A 20,978-nucleotide genomic window follows, 5' to 3' on the forward strand; every position below is an offset into this window, starting at 1 on the left:
AGTTTGGCCATGGATTATGCACTTGAATATGTGCTAGATTTTGGATGCCTTGTGCTATGGAATTATGGATTGAGGCTGGATGCCTTTGTAAGCCAAGGATTGGCTTGTGTTGCAGGTTGTTGAATGCCTGCCAAGAGATTCAATTGGCTGGTTCCCGATAAGTGCAAGGTAGTGACCGTGTTGTATTGCTTGCCTTCTCAATAAAATTAAATAAAAACAGGAAGGGGCGCCAACAATTTTGGGGCCAATTTGGTGTTGCACTCAGGGGCAATCTAGCTCCTGAATATTGTTTCAGTATGTGCTTGGCTTTGCTGGATCTATTTCTAAGGGGCTGTAATAAGTATTTGAAGTGGCTGTAGTTGATGACTAATGGCAGTAATTGAAATGTATGCAAGTTAGTTATCGTTTACTGCCCTTTAGGAAACTGAAGGCCACTTTAAATTTCAGCAAGCAACACGGTTACAACAAGACCAGGATGCCTCTCTGAATCCTAGTCTTCCTCTGTCCCTATCAACTATATGCACTGAGGAAAACCACATGGAGCCTCATCCTAGAATATTAACACATAACCGTACCAAAAGTTAGCACCAAATCTAGGCATTCAGTACTTGCAAATCAGGTATCATGAGTTTAGCAACCATTTCCGGATTCATGAACCAAGCATTCAGTTCAGGATTTATCATCCAGGTATACCACAGAGTCACATCCGTCACCACGATGGGAGGCCCCTTTCATACCCTAGTTCGAGTGTCGGCAGAAGGGGATGTCAGGGGCATCCACGAACCTGTGGCGCAATAGCTGGTGCCACCACAAGCAGGCAAGTCAACTGCCACGCAGGCATCCCATACAACCATGCAGGCAGCCCTACGCAGCCAGCAATCAACACACAATATACAGACAATCAATGCTGATGGGTTTTTTTTGTGCGACTGGTATCTTTTTGTATCGGATAAAAATGCTATGTAAATCATGAATAAGAGCACTCATGTGTAGGAGGCAGTAGCAAAATGCATTTCTTAAATGCATGCAAGAACATGGATACTGTAAAGGACGTACTAACGTAGTGCCAAGATATGAAACAACAACCAAATGAGACGGTCTCTCAGTTTGGCATAAAAAGACTAGCTAGCATGGATAGGATAGAAGATAGTAGCTAGAGAATATCATAACATTAGCCCTCTCTATTTTTTGAGATGATTTTTGTATTGAATACATATATTTTGGAAATAACTACGCACTTGTATAGAGAACTCTGATTGCAGGAAATGATGACAAGAACTTTGCGACCAAATTGATGATTGGATGGCCCATCAGAGTTTGGATGAGGGCCTTGGATCTTGCACTGGCACTTGGAATGGATGATGGACTGATTGAGTGCTACAGTAGATCGTGGAAGATCCTTCTTACAGCGCTATCTAAGGTTCATCAGTTCAGGTGCTAGGAGTTCATGGAAGTAGTGCAGCCGTGAGAATAATTGGGTAGTTTATCATCACGTATCTTCTAAGGACTCGTAAGCTACTGTTCGTGGATTTTGCTGGCACTTCTCTCCAACAAAGCAGAGTGGGAATCTGTGTAACAACACTGCCCGATCACTCTCAATCAACCATGAGAAGCTTTACGTGGATCAGCTGTGGGTGTCAGGTCGAGTGACGAACTTCATTAAAGCCTTGAAAATTTCTGACATAGTAGCTAGAGTTCTCGACGGGAAGGAAAGTGATAGTATTGTTTTGATATAAGCAGCCAGTTGGTCAAAACACTTGAAGCATCTATTAAGGCCAGCTGCAAGAGGAATTGGGGAAGGTGAGTGTGGAAGGAAGAGGGTACCTCTTCACGCCCGCGGTCTGCTTGAATTGTAAGGTTGGCATGTCATTGGTAGCCATTTGAAGGCTTGTAGTCTAAGCGAATATGAGAACGGCTTCATAGCAGGGTTGCCAGCCTTTGCGTATGCCCAGACAATTTGTGGGTGGTGGATTTTCAAAGGAGAGACCTCCAGTCTAGCGCCATTCACTCTGACCCGTCCGTGAGATTGCAGGTTATTAAAGTTACGTCAGTGATCACTAAGGCAGGGATCTGAGGTCGCCAGCAAGCTTTTGATTGACAGACGATTTGCAGGCGGCCATTTTAATAAGTATAGAGAAATATAGGTTGTAAGGCAAAGTGGGAGTCTGTCGCTATAGTTCGTGGGCTGGTTGATTTTCAGCTTTGAGCTTGCTTCATTGGATGGGTAGTTGATTGCAGGTTGTGGCCCGAAGGAGGTACTAAGTCTCATTGAAGGTTGTGCCATGAGCATGGCGAGGGCATGGCAAGTTCTAGGTTTATTGTGAGATGAAACCGGCCTCTAATCACTCAGAGGGCAGTGGAACTAAACCTTTAATCACTTCAGCACTTATTTACAGCTCACAAAGCATATATCACAACCATTAACCATTGCATGATCACCATTTGGCATTTACCCATTTGTTCACAAACAAAACCATTGAAAAAGGGATGGAGGCTAGAATGCCCCTGCTCAACAAACATAGACAAGTGCACCCGATTGGCCCCAAACACTGTGGCGCCCCTTTCGGTATTTCTTTATATTTCACGGTGAAATGATTACAAGTTGCATCTAGGAGACCTTCCCTGCAACTGAGCACGCAGCCCCAATTCACTAAGCCTTCGCAAGGCTTTCAAGCATAGAACACCATCACATAAGTGCGCTTAACCCATAGGCTCAATCCAAAGGCGTTCTCTTTTCCGAGTGCAATTCCATTGGCTGTCCAAATGCAATCACACTGCACCCCAGCTACACTCTCTTTGAGTGGTTTCCAGATGGCATTCACAAAGCTTTTCAAAGCTCCAAAATAAAATCAGCAAAGTACCCAACCAAAGAATGACTCATGTAGCACTGCCTCGGCACCTGTGAGCCAAGAAAGAGGCGGCACACGAGGCCAACCAATAGCTTATGGCAAAAAGAAATTGCAAGCCCTGAAAACTCGAACCAAGTCCTCAATCGCCAAGAGGACATAGTAGCCAATGCCCAATTGCATTCTCAGCCAAAGAGGAGTGCAAAGGCATGAAGAAAGACCATTTACAAGAGCCGACCAGCAAGAATTCCACTGAAAAATGCGAAAAGAAGCACTTTTGTCGCGAAGAAATGGGAGTTCTTGGGCTCAAAAGAAGCATGCTTCAGAGAGGAATGCATTGAGAAGGTTTTGGAGAAGTTTCATCGCCGGAAAGTCCTCCAAAACTGAGAAAAACCAGTCAACCAGTGCGTGGGACCACTCGAAATTCAACAGAAAGCTGTAGCTTTCCAAGAGGAGAGGCCCAAGAGGCGGTAGAAGCAAAAAGGTCAAGAAAAATCCACTTTTGCAAATTCGACCAGCAAAAGAATTGCTCAGCTCTGCCCGTTCTACCAAACGCACAGAGGGAAAAGCATATCACTACGAAGGGGAGGCACAGGGGAAGCCATCGAGGAATCCAAATGGAAGTCGAGGAATCCAAACGGGTGAGGAGTTATGAAGAAAAACGGAATTCAGCTGAAGGAGGCTGAAAAACCAGTCCAAAATCTCAACAAAGGAAGAAGATGAGAGAGAAAACCACACATGTGAAGTTTAGAAGGCCCAGGAAGGTCCAGGAATGGCAAAGGAGCATGTAGAAGGCACTAGAGCCACCTGGAACTCTAGGGGGCCCACTGAAGGTACATGGCCCTCTAGGGGGCCCATTAAAAATGTCACATCATCATTTCCCAACAACCACTCTTTTAATTCCTTGGAATGTCTTTGGGCCTAGGGATTAATTACGCTTATGTGCTAGGCATCATGCTGCGTTTAATTACACATTATTAAGCCCATGCTTGGACATTTAAAACCAAAGTTGTCACGGTCTTGTAGTACATTAAAGTACTTAGAATTTCATGCCCCCGTGACATACCCCTCTCTTGAAACAGCAAACCACAGTCAGCAAACCACAGTTTGATGCCCCAAAACACAGGAGTGAGCATGAAATATAGCATGAAAGAGTATACAAGAAAGCCGCAGCTATAGTATACAGAGACAGTGAAAATATGGCTAGGAGAGGCATGCATCCATCCATATACACTGCTCAAAATCTATGTGATCCTCGGCGATCAATAGTCTAGATGCATCAATATCATGAAGTCTCACAGCAGAAATATTGTCAGCTCAGTATCTCGGATGAAACATACAGTGTCATCAAGCGACCTCATGAAATCACGGTGAGCCCATCTGTACTGAGGGAGTGGAGGTGCTACCTCCCTCTCGAACACCAGGTAATGCTCCAGACGCTCGCTCTGCTGAACTACCTGTAGGAGCCCGGACCGCAGTCGGGGCTCTAATTGGAAAGCATCAAGGTCAAGCTGCAATATCCCAGGTGAATTTGCCAGTTCACCTTCATCCATCCATTTCGCATCAAGTGATGGGTAATTTTGAAATTTTACCAAGTAGCGACGAATAACTTTACCCTTGAGCTTTCTATCTCTGTGTGCCAGAATCTACTCTGGGACCAGAAGTTCATCCTGTTCTTCCACTTTAGGCTGCACCTCATCAGGTAAATCCTCGGGAATATCTCTATGATATTGCTTTAATAAGCTCACATGAAAGGCATTATGTATCTTCCAATGCGGAGGCAACTTCAGCCTGTAAGCTACCTCGTTTATCTTTTCAGAAACCTGGAAAGGACCATAGTAACGCATGTTCAGCTTTGTGTACAACCTTTCCTTGCCTTTCTTATTTTTCAGCCTTGCCTTCTGAAAACACAGCAAAACCCAATCACCTTCTGTGAATACCAATTCCCTGCGGTGCTTATCTGCTGCTCTTTTCTACTTGTCCTGACTTCTTTGCAAGGCATATTTGATCTTCTTGTAAGCCACTTCAAGGCTTTCCACAAAACGATCAGCTTCTAAGATTTTCTCTTTTGTATGCAAAATGGGAGATATCTTCCTGGCACCTTCCATTATTTCAAAAGGTGCTTTACCTGTGGATGTGTGCACCGTATTATTGTAAGCATATTCCAGCAAAGGCAAATAATGCTCCCATTTGCTTTTGTGGTCTGAGACATAGCATTTAAACATATCCAAGATGGTAGAGTTTTCCTGCTCCGATTGTCCATCAGACTGAGGGTGAAAAGATGACGAAAAATTCAGCGTAGTGCCCATATTTTTAAACAGCCCTCTCCAAAAGAGGCTGGTCATCCTCGGATCTCTATCACTGATTATGGATTCAGGCATCCCATGATACTTGAAGACATGCTGCAGAAACAATTTGGCCATTTGATCTGCTGTAATTTTCTTTCTTACTGGCACAAAGTGGGCTTGTTTGCTAAACTTGCAAATTATTGTCCACAATCCATCATGTCCAGTAGGAGTACGTGGAAGATCAAACACAAAATCCATAGCTATGCTTTGCCATGGTCTATCCGGAATTGGCAAAGGGTGTAACAACCCAGGTGCCTTCTGCCTGTCAAACTTTACTTTCTGACAAACCATGCATGTTCTCACATATTCTTCGACATCTTTCCTCAAAGATGGCCAATAAAAGTATTGCTCCACTGCTGTAATTGTTGCTGTAATTCCCCTATGTCCTGCATATGGAGGAGCATGACTTTCCATTATGACTTTCTGTCGCATCTGATCAGTGACAAAGAGTCGTCCATGCATCAAAATGAAACCCTCTTTCAACATATAGTGATCATGCCTTTGACCATCAGAAAGCTGATCATAAATAGTTGAAAAATCAGCATCATTAACATATTGATCTTTCATCACATCTAACACATTGTTGTAAGCAATGCTCACTACTGAAACACTGGGTTTCTTGGAGACTGCTTCACGCTGTGGTTTCCTGGAAAGTGCATCAGCCACGACATTTTTGTTACCCGGCACATGTACAATTTGAAAATGAAACATTGAGAGGAAGTTGGCCCATCTCATGTGCTTTTCAAATAATTTTCTCTGCGTGAGAAAATATGTAAGTGACTGATGATCTGTCTGCAAATAAAAATCAGCTCCAAGAAGGTAATGTTTCCATGTGGTCAAAGCATGTATCACTGCTAACATTTCCTTCTCGTATGTCTGCAAGTACAATTCAGCATCTTTGAGAACTCTACTCTCATATGCAACCACTCTGCCATCCTGCATCAAAGTGCCTCCTATGCTGTTCCCACATGCATCACAAGTTACAGCAAAGGGTTTTGCAAGATCTGGCAAGATAATAACGGGTTCAAAACACAACTTTTGCTTCAGCTCTTCAAAAACTGCATTTTCCTTTAGTCCCCACCGAAACGGTACAGCTTTCTTTTGTAAAGCATGCAAGGGAGAAGCAATTTCTGCAAAGTACTTTATAAACCTCCGATAGTATGAACACAACCCAAGAAAGCTTCTGACTTCATGCAGATTTTTCAAAATTGGCCAACTCCTTATGGCCTCAACTTTTGCAGGATCCATCTTGACTCCATCCTTTGACACTATATGACCGAGAAAATGAATCTCATGCATAAAGAACTCACTTTTCTTGGTGTTTATTAATAGCTTGTGTCTTTCCAAACGTCGTTTGCTGTCTTATCAAAATCCACATGGTGGATAAGGTTGTCAGCTAAAGCTAGGCCAATGATAGCCATTGCTTTATCATTTTGGTTCTCCCACCAACTGATTCTAGCATCATCACCTTGGGATTTTGGGTCCTTGCCATTGGTGATATTCCATATGCCTTCTCACATAAGAAGAAGTCGAAGTTTTGTCTCCCAAGTTGGGAAATTGCTCCCTGATAATTTCTCGATGAACGAGGAGTTTTTTATGCTATCCATTGGTGGGAAGGTCTTAGCTGTTATTACAGCCAGTGTCTAAATCCCTTACAATGTTTACTCAAATATCAAGAAAGGCCCAAATTTTACATGGTAGAAGCTTCAATTATGCCAAAGGAAGACATAGGACAGAAAAGCCCCAAATTTTTGGGTTAGGGTTGCTGCAAAAATTAGGGTTTGCAAAAAAATTGGGGATTTTCAAAATTTCTTAGAGCATAGTGTTCTAGCAACACTAGGGGAGCTTCAGATCATAAAAGCCCCAACAAATTCACCCAAAATGAGGCAAAAATCTTCAAAAACGCAGAATATCTCAGACGGACTGTTTGCTGGTCAATGGAGAGGCATAGGTCCGGGCTGATACCGGCTCTTGTACACTGATGCTGAGGCTAAAGAGCAGTCGATGATGAGGCTTGGGTAGGAGCTCATGTGGAGAGGCGAACGAAGAAGATCAGAATCTAGACTCCAGCTTGCAAATTAGGTAATTACGAACTGGGTATTTGCAGAGGAAAGCGTGGGAAGAATGCAAACGCAGAGCAGCCACGTAGAAAACCTTTGCCTACCTCGCGACCTGTACTCAGGAGATCAGCCCAAGAGATACGCGATGAACAGTTGCAGATAAGCGATGCAACTTCAAAGGATATGTCGGGCAGGTGACGAGTTGTTCCGCTCAACCAGAGATGGCGAGTTACGATAGTACTCAGAATGCAGCGCCTGTCATGCGGGCGCCTATGTGCTCTGATGGTGGTTGCTGCAGCTCCGCATGGACCTTCCTTGCTAAGGCTCGGGGTGTAGGGTTGAATGGCGACTGTTGCAGAAGCAGCAGCGTGGGCAACGAATCAGGCCTGTTGTGCGAGCAGATGACGAGCAGAGGAGCAGGTAGAAGAGGTGCAGCGTAGAGCAACGAATCAGGCCTGTTGTGCGAGCAGAAGACGAGCAGAGGAGCGGGTAGAAGATCCGTAGGATGGCGCAGCAGAAGAGTGGCACAGCAGAAGAGTGGCGCAGCGGAGGAGATAGCGGACAAGAGGAATGCCATCAGGCAGGAGCTTCAACGTGGCTCTGATACCAAGTGTTGAAAATGGGGAGAAGGTGAGAGACACATAATTGGAGACGAGCTGAGGCATGAACTGATGTGGATTAATAGATGGGTAAAATCACAGCAAGTACATAGCCTCTTTTATAGGCTGGGCAAGCCTTATCTTCTCACACAGACACCTCATAGATGAGGTCACACACAAGAGAATCTAGATCCTATAATCTAGGTGAGGAATCGCATCTACCACATGAGGTGGCACAAGTGGCCTCAAGACTCTTCACACTCACACAACTATAGGACACTCCTAGGACTCTAGGACCACACACACTAGGACTCCGATTCCAACAGTTTCCCTCTCCTTTGCATATAAAACATTTGTTTTGCTCCATGAGTGACTTTTTCTCTTCATCAAATAACTTGGTACGGGGCTGTTTATTAGGCTGTCCACGCCTTTGACCAGCTTTGAATTGGGCTTTTCCTCCCTTTTGAAACAATCGTTTGCCATAATTTTTATTTTCAGATTTGATGTCCTTATCCTGGTGTTTGGCAGCCCATTTGTTGTCTTCTTTCTTGCTGCCCATAAAGCCCAAATTCTTCTCCTACATCCATGCATATGCTGTCCTTGCATTCTCAATTAATTGAGTCATAGAACCCACCTTGGTTTTGATGCAATAATCACGTAGCTCACTAGGCAATCCACAACAGTACCTCTCTATTTGCTCTTTCAAAGAAACATGCATGTAAGAGCTCAATGGCAGCAAAACATCCCAAAACCTCTGGGTGTAATCATCAAGATTCTTGTAAAGTTTGTATGACAAGTCATGCCAGTGTGAAAGTACTTCAACTTCAAAAGTTGGAGTAAGCCAAGTAGAAGAGAACACTTGCTTAAATTCCAACCAAGTAGCAGGTGCATCTCCATGAAGCATAAGGTTGGTGTACCACTTAAGTGCATTGCCTTTCAAAAATGTGGCGACCTTCCTCATCTTGGATGCTTCTATAAACAAACCCCCAAGAAATGCAGCATCAAACAGTTGAAGGAATGTGAGGGCTTTATACCTGTCCTGTACTCCATTATATGTATCAAACTTGACATGAGAACCACCATCCTTAAATTCTTTATATACATTTGATATTGGCTGTCCCAAAGATGGCTGTATATTTGCAGCATTCCCTTCACTAGGGAGAGCCATGCTTGGCTGAACATTAGGCATGGGAGCATATGCTGTGGCTTGCATGCCTGGCTACATTCCCACGTTGTCATACATGGCTTGCTTTCTATGCCCAATTGGCGGTGAAATCAACATAGCATCAAAGATAGAATCTGTACCAAAATATTCAGGTTGCTGCCTCAAATATGGCTGAGGTGGTTGAGCCACATTTATGGACTGCACATTATTATTTTGAGTAGAAGTACCCAAACCAAGGCCTTGTGCTGGCTGCTCATACTGTTGCACTGGCTGTACCTTTTGTACCTCTTTCTCAAGTGCTCTTTTAGGTGATTCCTCTCTCTTGGAAGTCACTTTCTGAGCCATTTTTGATGGCTGTCCCTCATGGGAAACTGATGCATGAGTGTGCGGTCCGCCATGAGAAGCTGATGCATGTGTGTACTCACTCTTTCCGTGCTTGTGCTTTCTTGATTTCTTCTTCTTCTTGGCATTTGTTTGCACAATCTGAGCCAAATTTTGAGCCAGCTGAGTCAAAGCAGTCACTGCACTTGCAAGCTGTGCAATCAACATAGTAGCATCATCTGACTCACTGCTAGAACTAGTATCACCGTTGAGCTCAGTTGTAGCTTCATGTGTGGCCTGCTCAAAAGGCATTTGTTGTGCTCCCTGCAGCTGTACACTAGTTGGATCATTAAGGCTTTCCTGCCTTCTCCTTTGAGGAGTTGTGGAGCTCTCTTGCTAATGGGTACTCACCATGTTTATGGTTGTAATATTCAGCTGTCAAAAAGTGCAGCAAAGATATCCTTCCACCAAACTACCGAGGCCCCCCTCTTGAGAAAGAGGGTGTGGTATCCCGGCAATGGAACCAATGAAACCGGCCTTTAATCACTCAGAGAGCAATGGAACTAAACCTTTAATCACTTCAGCACTTATTTACAGCTCACAAAGCATATATCACAACCATTAACCATTGCATGATCACCATTTGGCATTTACCCATTTGTTCACAAACAAAACCACTGAAAAAGGGATGGAGGCTAGAATGCCCCTGCTCAACAAACATAGACAAGTGCACCCGATTGGCCCCAAACACCGTGGCGCCCCTTTCGGTATTTCTTTATATTTCACAGTGAAATGATTACAAGTTGCATCTGGGAGACCTTCCCTGCAACTGAGCACGCAGCCCCAATTCACTAAGCCTTCGCAAGGCCTTCAAGCATAGAACACCATCATATAAGTGCACTTAACCCATAGGCTCAATCCAAAGGCATTCTCTTTTCCGAGTGCAATTCCATTGGCTGTCCAGATGCAATCACACTGCACCCCAGCTGCACTCTCTTTGGGTGGTTTCCAGATGGCATTTACAAAGCTTTTCAAAGCTCCAAAATAAAATCAGCAAAGTACCCAACCAAAGAATGACTCATGTAGCACTGCTTGGGCACCTGTGAGCCAAGAAAGAGGCGGCACACGAGGCCAACCAATAGCTTATGGCAAAAAGAAATTGCAGCAGCAAAATTACAACTCACCAAGCCCTGAAAACTCGAACCAAGTCCTCAATCGCGAGGACATAGTAGCCAATGCCCAATTGCATTCTCAGCCAAAGAGGAGTGCAAAGGCATGAAGAAAGAGCATTTACAAGAGCCGACCAGCAAGAATTCCACTGGAAAATGCGAAAAGAAGCACTTCTGTCGCGAAGAAATGGGAGTTCTTGGGCTCAAAAGAAGCGTGCTTTAGAGAGGAATGCATTGAGAAGGTTTTGGAGAAGTTTCATCGCCGGAAAGTCCTCCAAAACTGAGAAAAACCAGTCAACCAGTGCGTGGGACCACTCCAAATTCAACAGAAAGCTGTAGCTTTGCAAGAGGAGAGGCCCAAGAGGCAGTAGAAGCAAAAAGGTCCAGAAAAAGCCACTTTTGCAAATTCGACCAGCAAAAGAAGTGCTCAGCTCTGCCCGTTCTACCAAACGTACGAAGGGAAAATCATATCACTACGAAGGGGAGGCAGAGGGAAAGCCATCGGGCCAACCGGAAGTCGAGGAATCCAAACGAGTGAGGAGTTAAGAAGAAAAACGGAATTCAGCTGAAGGAGGCTGAAAAACCAGTCCAAAATCTCAACAAAGGGAGAAGATGAGAGAGAAAACCACACATGTGAAGTTTAGAAGGCCCAGGAAGGTCCAGGAATGGCAAAGGAGCATGTAGAAAGCACTAGAGCCACCTAGAATTCTAGGGGGGCCACTGAAGGTACATGGCCCTCTAGGGGGCCCATTAAAAATGCCACATCATCATTTCCCAACAACCACTCTTTTAATTCCTTGGAATGTCTTTGGGCCTAGGGATTAATTACGCTTATGTGCTAGGCACCATGCCGCGTTTAATTACACATTATTAAGCCCATGCTTGGACTTTTAAAACCAAAGTTGTCACGGTCTTGTAGTACATTAAAGTACTTAGAATTTCATGCCCCCGTGACATGAGGTCACAAAACGCTCACTCTTGGGTGCTAAGGGATTGCATCAAGGCAAGAAGATTGTGTGCATTTATAAGGCCAAGTAAGTAATTGATGTGAAGATCCAAGGTCCTATTCCAAGCTCTTGGCATCCAGTCGATCATTTCGGCAAGCAAAGTCTATCTGATCCTACAAGGGGTTCTATTTATGAGTTGATGGTCGCTTGGAGGTTGTGATCTCTATACATTTCATCTTTGTATTTTCTACAGTTATTGGTGGCTATCAGTATATGGTATTTCTTAGTGTTTTCTCAATTCATGGTGTTTTGAGTTCATCTTGGGATTGTGTTTCCTCTCGATGTGTTTGCAAATGTGACTGTTCATCAAGCTATAAAGGCATTTCAGTGTAGCTCTGCCAATCTCATCAACGCCACGACATCGCAGGTCAAAAAACACGGAGTTGACTTTTTTGGTCAAAAGTCAACGCGTTGATGTTTTTTCCAATGTTGACTTTTTGACCGACCTAGTCAACGGTCGGCATCAACGGTCAGTGTTGACCAAGTCAGCCAGGCTGACCTAACAGCTATAAAAGGCAGCCTTTGGACCTCATTCTTCATCCACAGTTGGGCATCACAGCCTCAGCATAGCAGCAACAAGGCCTCCCCGCAACAGACCAGCACGGTAGCCTCAGCCTCTTTAAGGATCTAGTGAGGATTCACCTCCTCTAGGTAGTGTAGTCTTCCAATTTTGCAGTGAGGGTTTCAGCCCCTTCGTACAAGTGAGGGTTTCAGTCCCTTCATACAAGTGTATTCAGCCCTGTGGGCATTCATTATTCAATTGTATCTATTTCCTCTTCGGAGGTCCACTACATTCTCTCCCTCTAATTCTCACTCACATCCACAGCATCACTTTGTGTATTGTCTTGCAGTTGCAGTTAGTATTGAGCAAGAGAGAGAGTGAAGATAGTCTATCTCCAGCTACATTGGTATCCGAGCTTCAGTTTTCTTTCCTGAGATAGGGAGGGTCAGTTTAGGGGCAGCTCTATTGTTTATGGTCCAGATAAGATCTGGCTACATATATGTATACGATCTGGTTCTAATGCAAGGGATGAGAGTGGATTACAAAGACCCTCGGATGCCTGAGTAAGTTTTGTAGATTTTCCAGTATGCAAATGAACATTGCCAAGAAATCATGATCGCTACAACATGAAACAAGCAACTCATTCGCGTTTGAGGGCAAGGACTTAGAATTGGTAGAGTCGTACAAACACTTGGGTCTAGACTCTAGAGTTCACATATAACTATAAGTGGAATACAAACTTGGGTGTAAAGGTCATATATAACTACAAATGGAACACTTGTGGAAAAGAATCCTAGGGGTGCTGAAAGCACTCTTTAGCCTCCAAGTAAATGCAAAATGCCACATCTAGAATTCTGATATAAATCTCTTTGACGTCTTCTATCTAATGCCCACAAATACATGGATCTGCCCTATAGAAGCCTCCAACTTTTATCTTTGGTTTAGTTCAAATAAACGCAACAAATCACAAAACTATGTTTTATGAAGAAAGGAGAGGCAGAAGGGGGGGAGACGCACCATGAGGCTCCTGAGATTGCAAGATGGTAATAAGGGGTTCACCCAATGCTTCACAAACTGTACCCTGTAGAGAAACACACACGTGTCATCCTCTTTGCATCCTTGAAAGTGATACGCACATAAAACTTGCAAGACATAAATCATACATACGCCAAAACAGTCTTACAATTACATAGAGACTCAACTATGGAGATATTAAAGGTCCAATGTTTGCTTTGCCACATTGTATACAAAAGCAAAGAAAACCTCTCAAAATACTGACCTCCAATCTCTATGGTATGGGAATCTCAAAGAAATCTTGCATTGTCAATGATTTCTATTTCACTATTTTATTGTTTTCTTTTATGCACTAACTTGGCTCACAATAGCGCGATAGCTTGCTAACTCCCAACATTAAACACATCTCTTGCAAATTCACAAGGCCTTCAACTATAGCTTGAGAGAGCATTACTTGTTGCTTGTTGTTGAGGATTCATCTCAACATCATGTTCGATATGTGCATAGCACTAACTCAAAAGAGTGCTAAAAATGAAAGGGTTGAAAACCCTAACTCTAACCCTAAAGGGGTTTGTATATTCATCATTTTCAACAAGTACTAGTATACAGTTAGTCGTTTGTGGTGTGCTCTCTAGTTGTGCCCTCTCTCCTCATCTCCACTCTTCTCCTCTCCTCTCTCCATATTTGTTCATGGTATCAGAGCTCCCTTGCCTTTCGTTGAGGCATCGAGATCCGAGCGTGAGATATTGAGAGATCGAGAGTTCTTTGACTTCCGATGAGTGATAGAAAATTTCCATCCATGAGAAAATTCCCGTTCATCCCTTTTCGAGTATTCTTTGAGAAAGAGAGATGAGTGATAGAAAATTTCCATCCATGAGAAAATTTCCGTTCATCCCTTTTCGAGTATTCTTTGAGAAAGAGAGATTATAAGTCTTTTCACACATTGAGAGAGAGAGAGAAGAAGAAGAAGAAGAAGAAGAATATATTATCGTCCTCTGAAGACCAAAAAATCGGCCTATGGGACCTAAGCAATACAAAATCCTCGTACACAAAGACTCCTCCCTTGGAGGGGAGGGTATTAAGAGAAACTACCTTTATGTCTTAGGTGAGTTCCTGTGCTTGAAAAGCTTATAGACAAACGTTCCTAAAGCTGGGGGTGACCCGCTATGTAGCATATCAGCCAGTCTGTTATGTCCCTCGAGAAGAGAGCTAAATGCTTTCCGGATGTGAGTATAGTAAGGGCATATCATTACCATGTGTTCTTCAGTTTCTGCCATTCCCTGGTCACATAATTGACATATTCTGCTCTCTTTTGGCATATCTTTCCATCCTCCTATTTCAATCTGCAGCTGGTGTGATCGGGTGCGAAGTGAGGCCAAAGCTCTTCGCTTATGTATTGCCATAGGTGTGCAAATGTACTTCTGCGTAGCTGTTTCTCTTCTTGTATAAGTAGCCCAATATTCGGGGTTAATAAATGTACGGTAGTACTCAAACTTATCTCTGTTTTCAGCTGTTTGCCATTTCCTGTGTAGTGTATTCAGCAGGTCATGATGAAAGGCATCCTCATCTACCTCCTCTGGAGAGTAGTCCAAGTACCTCTCTACCTCCCATTTTTGGAACCATTTTTTTAAATCTAGTGCCCATCCAGATGCCAAAATCTTACCCTTATTCGTCTTTTGGGACTTTTGACTTTCTACCCATGCCCTCTTTGGTAGCCTTTCATTATTCATGCACTTGACCTTTGTGATGTATCTAAGTACTCTCTTCAAGGCATGCAACTCTATGGGTATGCATCCTGTCTCTAGGAGTAGGAGAGAGTAGGGTGTGGTAGCCTTGATGCCAAGGTGTCTTCTAATGAAAGATTTCTGCATTTTTTCTACATCATTCCATTTTGATGATGGTATACTCCCCCCCCCACACCTCTACCCCATAGAGCACTATTTGTACCACATATGCCCCAAAAATCATGTTTCGTACTTGCCACCTTCTTGTGTTGGTAATGTTGCAGTCATTTTCAAATTGATAATACTTTCCCCATCCTGCATCAATTCTCCGTTGTGTTGGAGATAAGTGCACACTAAGTGTACTATTTCCCTAGTCTACATTTGTCTAAGTCTAGTCTAGTCTTTGTGTCTTGAGTGTGTGCCATGTGGCACCTCTACAATTATCCCATAAGCACTCTTGCTTTATGTCTTGTACTTTGGCCCATATATTCATGGGTCACATCATTGCAATTCATCTATCTAGCTTGTGTCTTGTCTACACTCTTCTCAAGGTACTTCTTGTCTTTCAATCTTGTTATTATTTCACTTCTAGTTTTCTAGTTTCTAGTTCTTGCTTCCATATTCCAACATGGTATCAGAGCAAGGTTGATCCCTCTTCTCTCCCCTCAGTCTGCTGTAGCCATAGCTGCCTAGGCCTTCTCAGATTTCTCCCTCGCTCAGCTGGTCGCCATCTTCATCTTTTGCCCGTCTTCTCCACGCTGCTGCCGTTCCTACTGCCGCTGCAGATCTGCCCGCCATCTCTCTGCCACGCTACTGCCGTTCCTACTGCCGCTGCAGATCTGCCCGCCAGCTCTCTGCCAGATCTGCGCGCCAGATCTGCACGCCATTGCGCTGCCAGATCTGCTGCGCAGTTCCACTCTCTACCAGATCTGCGCGTCAGATCTGCACAGATCTGGCGCTGCTGTAGCTCCTGCTCTTGCTGTCCCTGCTGTAGCTCCCGCTCCTGCACCTGCATCAACAAACGAACATTTCGAAGTACAGTCAAGACTGTCCGTACAGTCCGTACGACTGTATGGAATCCGTACCTGCACAAGCCGCACCTCTCCAGCTGCTGTTCGCGATCTGCGCCATCTTCACGGAGATCTGTGCCATCTGTTCGTGACTGCACGGAGATCGCCTGAGAGCTGCCCACGTCTTCCCTACGGCATTGCCTTGGAGCTCGCGCTGCCTGCACCTCCTGGACCGCACTCCTTTTTGCGCCTCTGCCTCTGCCTGGGATTAAGGTACTGTGCATTGCCTCTTTCAGTTTGCTGACCAGTTCCTTTTTTTTTTTGCTGGTTCCTCCTGCTTCGATGGGCTGTCACATGCTATGGCCTTGACAAAGTGGTGAGAGAACCGGCTTCTTGGATCTCTCCTTTCATTTATTTTTGCAATATTGTAAGGGAATAGACACTGCCCTTGCATCTTAGCAAGAGGTAAGACCTTCCCACATGGCATCTTCCTCTCATTCTCTCATGTCTATCGACAAATTCAATGGGTCCAACTTTCATACTTGGCAAATCAAAATTAAGTGCCATCTTATGAAAGAAGGTCTTTGGGACATTGTTCACCGTGCTGCTCCCGAAGATCCCGACATTGAGCAAGCTGTCACTGCCAAGAACGACAAAGCCTATGCTATCATCTTGCTCGGTCTTGGAGATGATTACATTCATCACATCTCCAACATACAGTCTGCTCCTCAAGCATGGATCACTTTGGATACCCTTTTTGGACCCCGATCTAAAAACTCTAAGATTGCACTTATGATCTCATTCTTTGATCTACATATGCAGGAAGGAGCTACTATAGCCTCTCATGTCAATTTATCTTCGCAGTCTTATGGTTCAGCTTGCATCAGTAAAGTCTCCCATCTCCGAAGATATTGCTATTGCTGTGCTTCTCAAAAGCTTACCTGACACCTATGCTACTCTTGTCACTACCTTCAAGTATCACAATAATCCTTCTCTTGAAGGTATCATCAATGCTCTCCAAGAGCAAGAAAGAACTCAACAACAAAAGGTAACTCACACTGCATTTTTAGCAAAGAAAGGAAGTTCTAAGGTAAGAAAGCCTTGCACCCATTGTGGCAAAACTAATCATATGGAGAAGGACTGTTTCAAGGCTCATCCATGCACCATTTGTGGCCGTGATAATCACCGGGAGAGGGACTACTACTCCAAACCCTCTACATCAGCCCCTGCATCTACCTCAGCCTATGTTGCTGCAACATCTCCATCAGCTGATCCTGCTGTTCCTTCCTCATATGATGAGAAGTGGGCTTTCTGATTACTTCTATTTCTTGTCTACCACTTTGACCACCGATGATGTAGGTCAAAGGGTTCTAGTGTCCTGGTCTTTCTGTTTGACTACAGTCAGTCTTCTGTCTATCTAGTCTTGTCTGTCTGTCTATTTGTCTATCAATCTGACTGTGTTTTGTTTTAGATCCATCTTGTCCCTACCCTTGTGGACCCATATGAGGATATCACTTGAGGAGGGGTGTCTCAGGATCTTTGTCTGTCATGTCTTCTATCTTGTCTCTCAGTCTATCAGTCTTTATGTCTGTCTTCTAGTCTTGTCTTTCTGTCTTACTCCTAGTGTCCACTTAAGGAGGGTGTTGGAGATAAGTGCACACTAAGTGTACTATTTCCCTAGTCTACATTTGTCTAAGTCTAGTCTAGTCTTTGTGTCTTGAGTGTGTGCCATGTGGCACCTCTATAATTATCCCATAAGCACTCTTGCTTTATGTCTTGTACTTTGGCCCATATATTCATGGGTCACATCATTGCAATTCATCTATCTAGCTTGTGTCTTGTCTACACTCTTCTCAAGGTGCTTCTTGTCTTTCAATCTTGTTATTATTTCACTTCTAGTTTTCTAGTTTCTAGTTCTTGCTTCCATATTCCAACACGTTGCACACAGCTGCTCCATTTGTTATTGGCTGGAATTTCAATGCCTAAGTATTTGAATGAGTGCACTGTATCAACAAGTTGACCCATATATGAGATTGAAGGGGGATTACTTGGCTGTATAGTCTTGACTATCATGAGTTTAGTTTTGGAAACATTCACAGCCAGCCCACTTTCCGAACAGAACATGCTGAGGATATCCATCATTTGTTGCATCTTACCCTCACTATTAGTGAAAACAACCACATCATCCGCATAAAGAAGCAAGTGAATCTCAAAATCTGCTCGGTAGAGGCTGAACAACCCTCTTTTACCTGCTTCTGTGTGCATCAGTTTCTCAAGTCTATCAATGCATAAACCAAACAAGGTGGGTGAGAGTGGGCATCCTTGTTTGACCCCCATATTGCTATAAAATTCTTGTGACATCCCATCCTTACATTTTAATTGACATTTTACTTTCTCATAAAGTCTAAAGACAGCAAACCTTATTTCCTGAGGCACTTCTATGCATTCCATTCTCTCCCATAGCACATCCCTAGGCACCGTATCGAATGCCTTCTTAAAATCAATGAAGCAACAAAAGAGTGCCTTCCCCTTAAGGCGGCTGTCCTCCATCAACACTCAAAGAGTAACTAGATGATCCACAGTGGAGTGTTTGGGCCTGAAACCCGCTTGTCCCATTGCCCTCTTCCTTTCTTTCTCTGCCCAAGCACTCAGCTTTGCCTCTACTATTGTACTATATAGCTTGGCTAGAGTAGAGCATACCATAATGGTTCTGTAGTTTGACACTTGATTGCGGTCACCTCCCTTGTAAATTGGCTTGATCCAGTTCTCTTGCCAATCGGTTGGGAAACCATACACGAATGCTTGGTTTAGTGCCATTACTATGTGCCTTTGCGTGTGTTCATTGGACCACTTAATGAGTTCTGCTGTGAGGTGAATAGTGTCTGCTGCCTGCCCATTTGCCATTTTCTTTAGGCCATCTTGCACATCTTCCAATGAGAAAATACCTTCAGTATTACCACTAAGAGACATGCTCGCCATGGGCCGAGCCTTGGGATGCATGTAGAGTTGTTGAACATACTCAAGCATCTCTATTTCTGTAAAATCTCCCATGATGTCATTTGGCCTTTGTTTAACTCCTTTCCATGCTCTTCTAGGGTTCTTGACAAAATCAATTGCATCTTACCATTCCTTTTTCTCAATATAAACACGCCTCTTTTTACGTGTGAGAGCATGGAACTGCTTCTCAGCTGCTCTTCTTTCATCTCCCATTCTTTAGTGCACTCCTAACTGCCTTGCATTCAGCATCAAACCAGTCATTACATGGCAGCCCTTTCTTACGCTCTTTACTGTTCTTTTTGCACCCTAAAACTGTCTTAGCTGTGGTGAGAATGGCATTCTTCAATTGTGCCCAGCCAAATTTCTGTTTTCTCAGCAGACATGCTTCTAAGCTTTCAGCATATTCCACCTTTTTTGCCTCGTTCACCTGATAGCCACACTCAGCTGCTTTATGCTCCTCCAAAGTTGCCTTGGCCAGCAATATATTAAGCTCTACATAGAGTGGTATGTGATCCGAATCAAGAGATTTTGGGCCAAGTGAGTAATTGTGTATAAGATTGCAAGCTTCCAGATGAATCAATGCATAGTCAATTACACTAGCCCCCCCACTGGCAGGGAAACAAGTAGGGGAATTAGATTTTGGGCAAAGGGCTGTGCCATTTACCACCAACATGTGCATACCATTCATCAAATGCTCCAATGCTGTACCATGTGCATTCACCACTTTATCCTTCGAGCATCTACACCAACTGGGGTCAATGTCTATCTCATGCTCCTTTATGTATTCTTGCTGTGTGGGATATTGAAATTGTGAGTCTCCTATGCGTGCATTTAGGTCCCCAATAAGCATAACATTTCCTTGTTTGCTGAACATAGCAATATCTAAGCATAGTCTCTATTCTCCTTGAAAATTACGTGAGACAGAGACCTTAGTACGTGAGAAAATAGAGTTCTATCCTATCTTTGTTTGTGAGAGAGAGAGAGAGTTTTTCTTTTGAGTATTCATTCCGAGAGAAGAGAGAGGTTTATCACCTGCAAAGTAAAGCATAGCAAGCGAAGAAGCCTTTGCAAGTAGCAAGGCAGCTCCTTCAATCTATCTATAGCAGACAGGCATCAACAAACTCAAGGACTCGTGTGCAGCAAAGGCTCCCTCGACCTACAGCTACAAGGCAACGAGCTCCCAGCTCCTAACACAACAATGGCTAGAAAGCCTCCACGACAGCCACCCACGGCTCATCCAATGCTCTATCAGCCTCCAACAATGAGTCTACAAGCAACTACGTCGCCCCCCAGCTCACGACCCGGCAGCTTTCAACAGAGCTTGTAGCTCTCGACTACAAACCAGCACACAGCCTAACAGAGCAAATTGTCGACCTCCTAGCAGCAGCAAAAAAGCAAGGCGGCTAAGCTATACGATGCCTTCTTCACTACATCTCCGTCATATACCTTCACAGACCGTCGACCCTAAGCCACGCCACAATGAATAGATGGCCACAAGCTCCAACTCCTGCCACAACTGTAGCCTCAGCGATCTACAAGGCAACGACAACAGACACGATGCCCGTCTTTAAGCGACGCGGCTCAAGCAGACAACACCTTCTACCAAGGTGAAGGCGACTCAATGGGTCATGCTTACGTACTCAGAATCAAGGATTACAACAATCAACTCGCAGCACCAAGAGAGACCATGAATCCTGCAGAAATTGTTCAAGTCATCTTGAATGGACTAGGAGAGAGATACGAGAATCTGGTACAGAGTATTGCCATTCAACAGCAAATTCCAACACTAGAAGAATTATAGTCAGTATAACTTGGTGAAGAACTCAGAACTCAAGCCATTCAAGCATGCAAAGGTCATTCCAATGATCAAGCATTCACAGCTTCAGACAGAGGTAAAGGCAGAGGCAGACACAGAGGTAGAGCATCTCAGCGAAGTGGCCATCATCATCAAAGGAAATCATATACCTAGATGAATCCAGGAACATTCCCAAACTCATCCTCTAAAAACACAACATAGTGCAGTTTCAATCTCATGATAGTCACTCACAAGGTTGAAAACCATAAACTCCATCATGCATAGCAGGGACTAGCTACTATGACATCCCCACTGACGTCATCAGCGCCCAATAGTGGGTGTAGACCATAGTATAAAAATAAGCTCTCACACATACAAATCCACACACCCAAAGGAAATCATTCCAACAGAGAAGGATTTC

At 44.0% G+C, this 20,978-nt stretch overlaps 1 protein-coding gene across 2 annotated transcripts in view; it reads right to left on the reverse strand.

The window, feature by feature from the left end:
• The window catches only part of LOC147896815 (uncharacterized), a 76,062-nt gene that overhangs the window by 14,485 nt on the left and 40,599 nt on the right, over positions 1–20,978 (reverse strand). For both annotated transcript variants that reach the window (XM_087381474.1, XM_087381473.1), the window contains exon 10: positions 13,035–13,098. In XM_087381474.1, the coding sequence (XP_087237600.1) occupies positions 13,035–13,098 (64 nt within the window). The remainder of the gene's footprint in view (positions 1–13,034; positions 13,099–20,978) is intronic.

Source organism: Dipteris shenzhenensis, chromosome 11 (assembly GCF_047967505.1).
Source record: "Dipteris shenzhenensis isolate YYH24624 ecotype China chromosome 11, Dip_SZ_1.0, whole genome shotgun sequence".
Classification (NCBI taxonomy): domain Eukaryota; kingdom Viridiplantae; phylum Streptophyta; class Polypodiopsida; order Gleicheniales; family Dipteridaceae; genus Dipteris; species Dipteris shenzhenensis.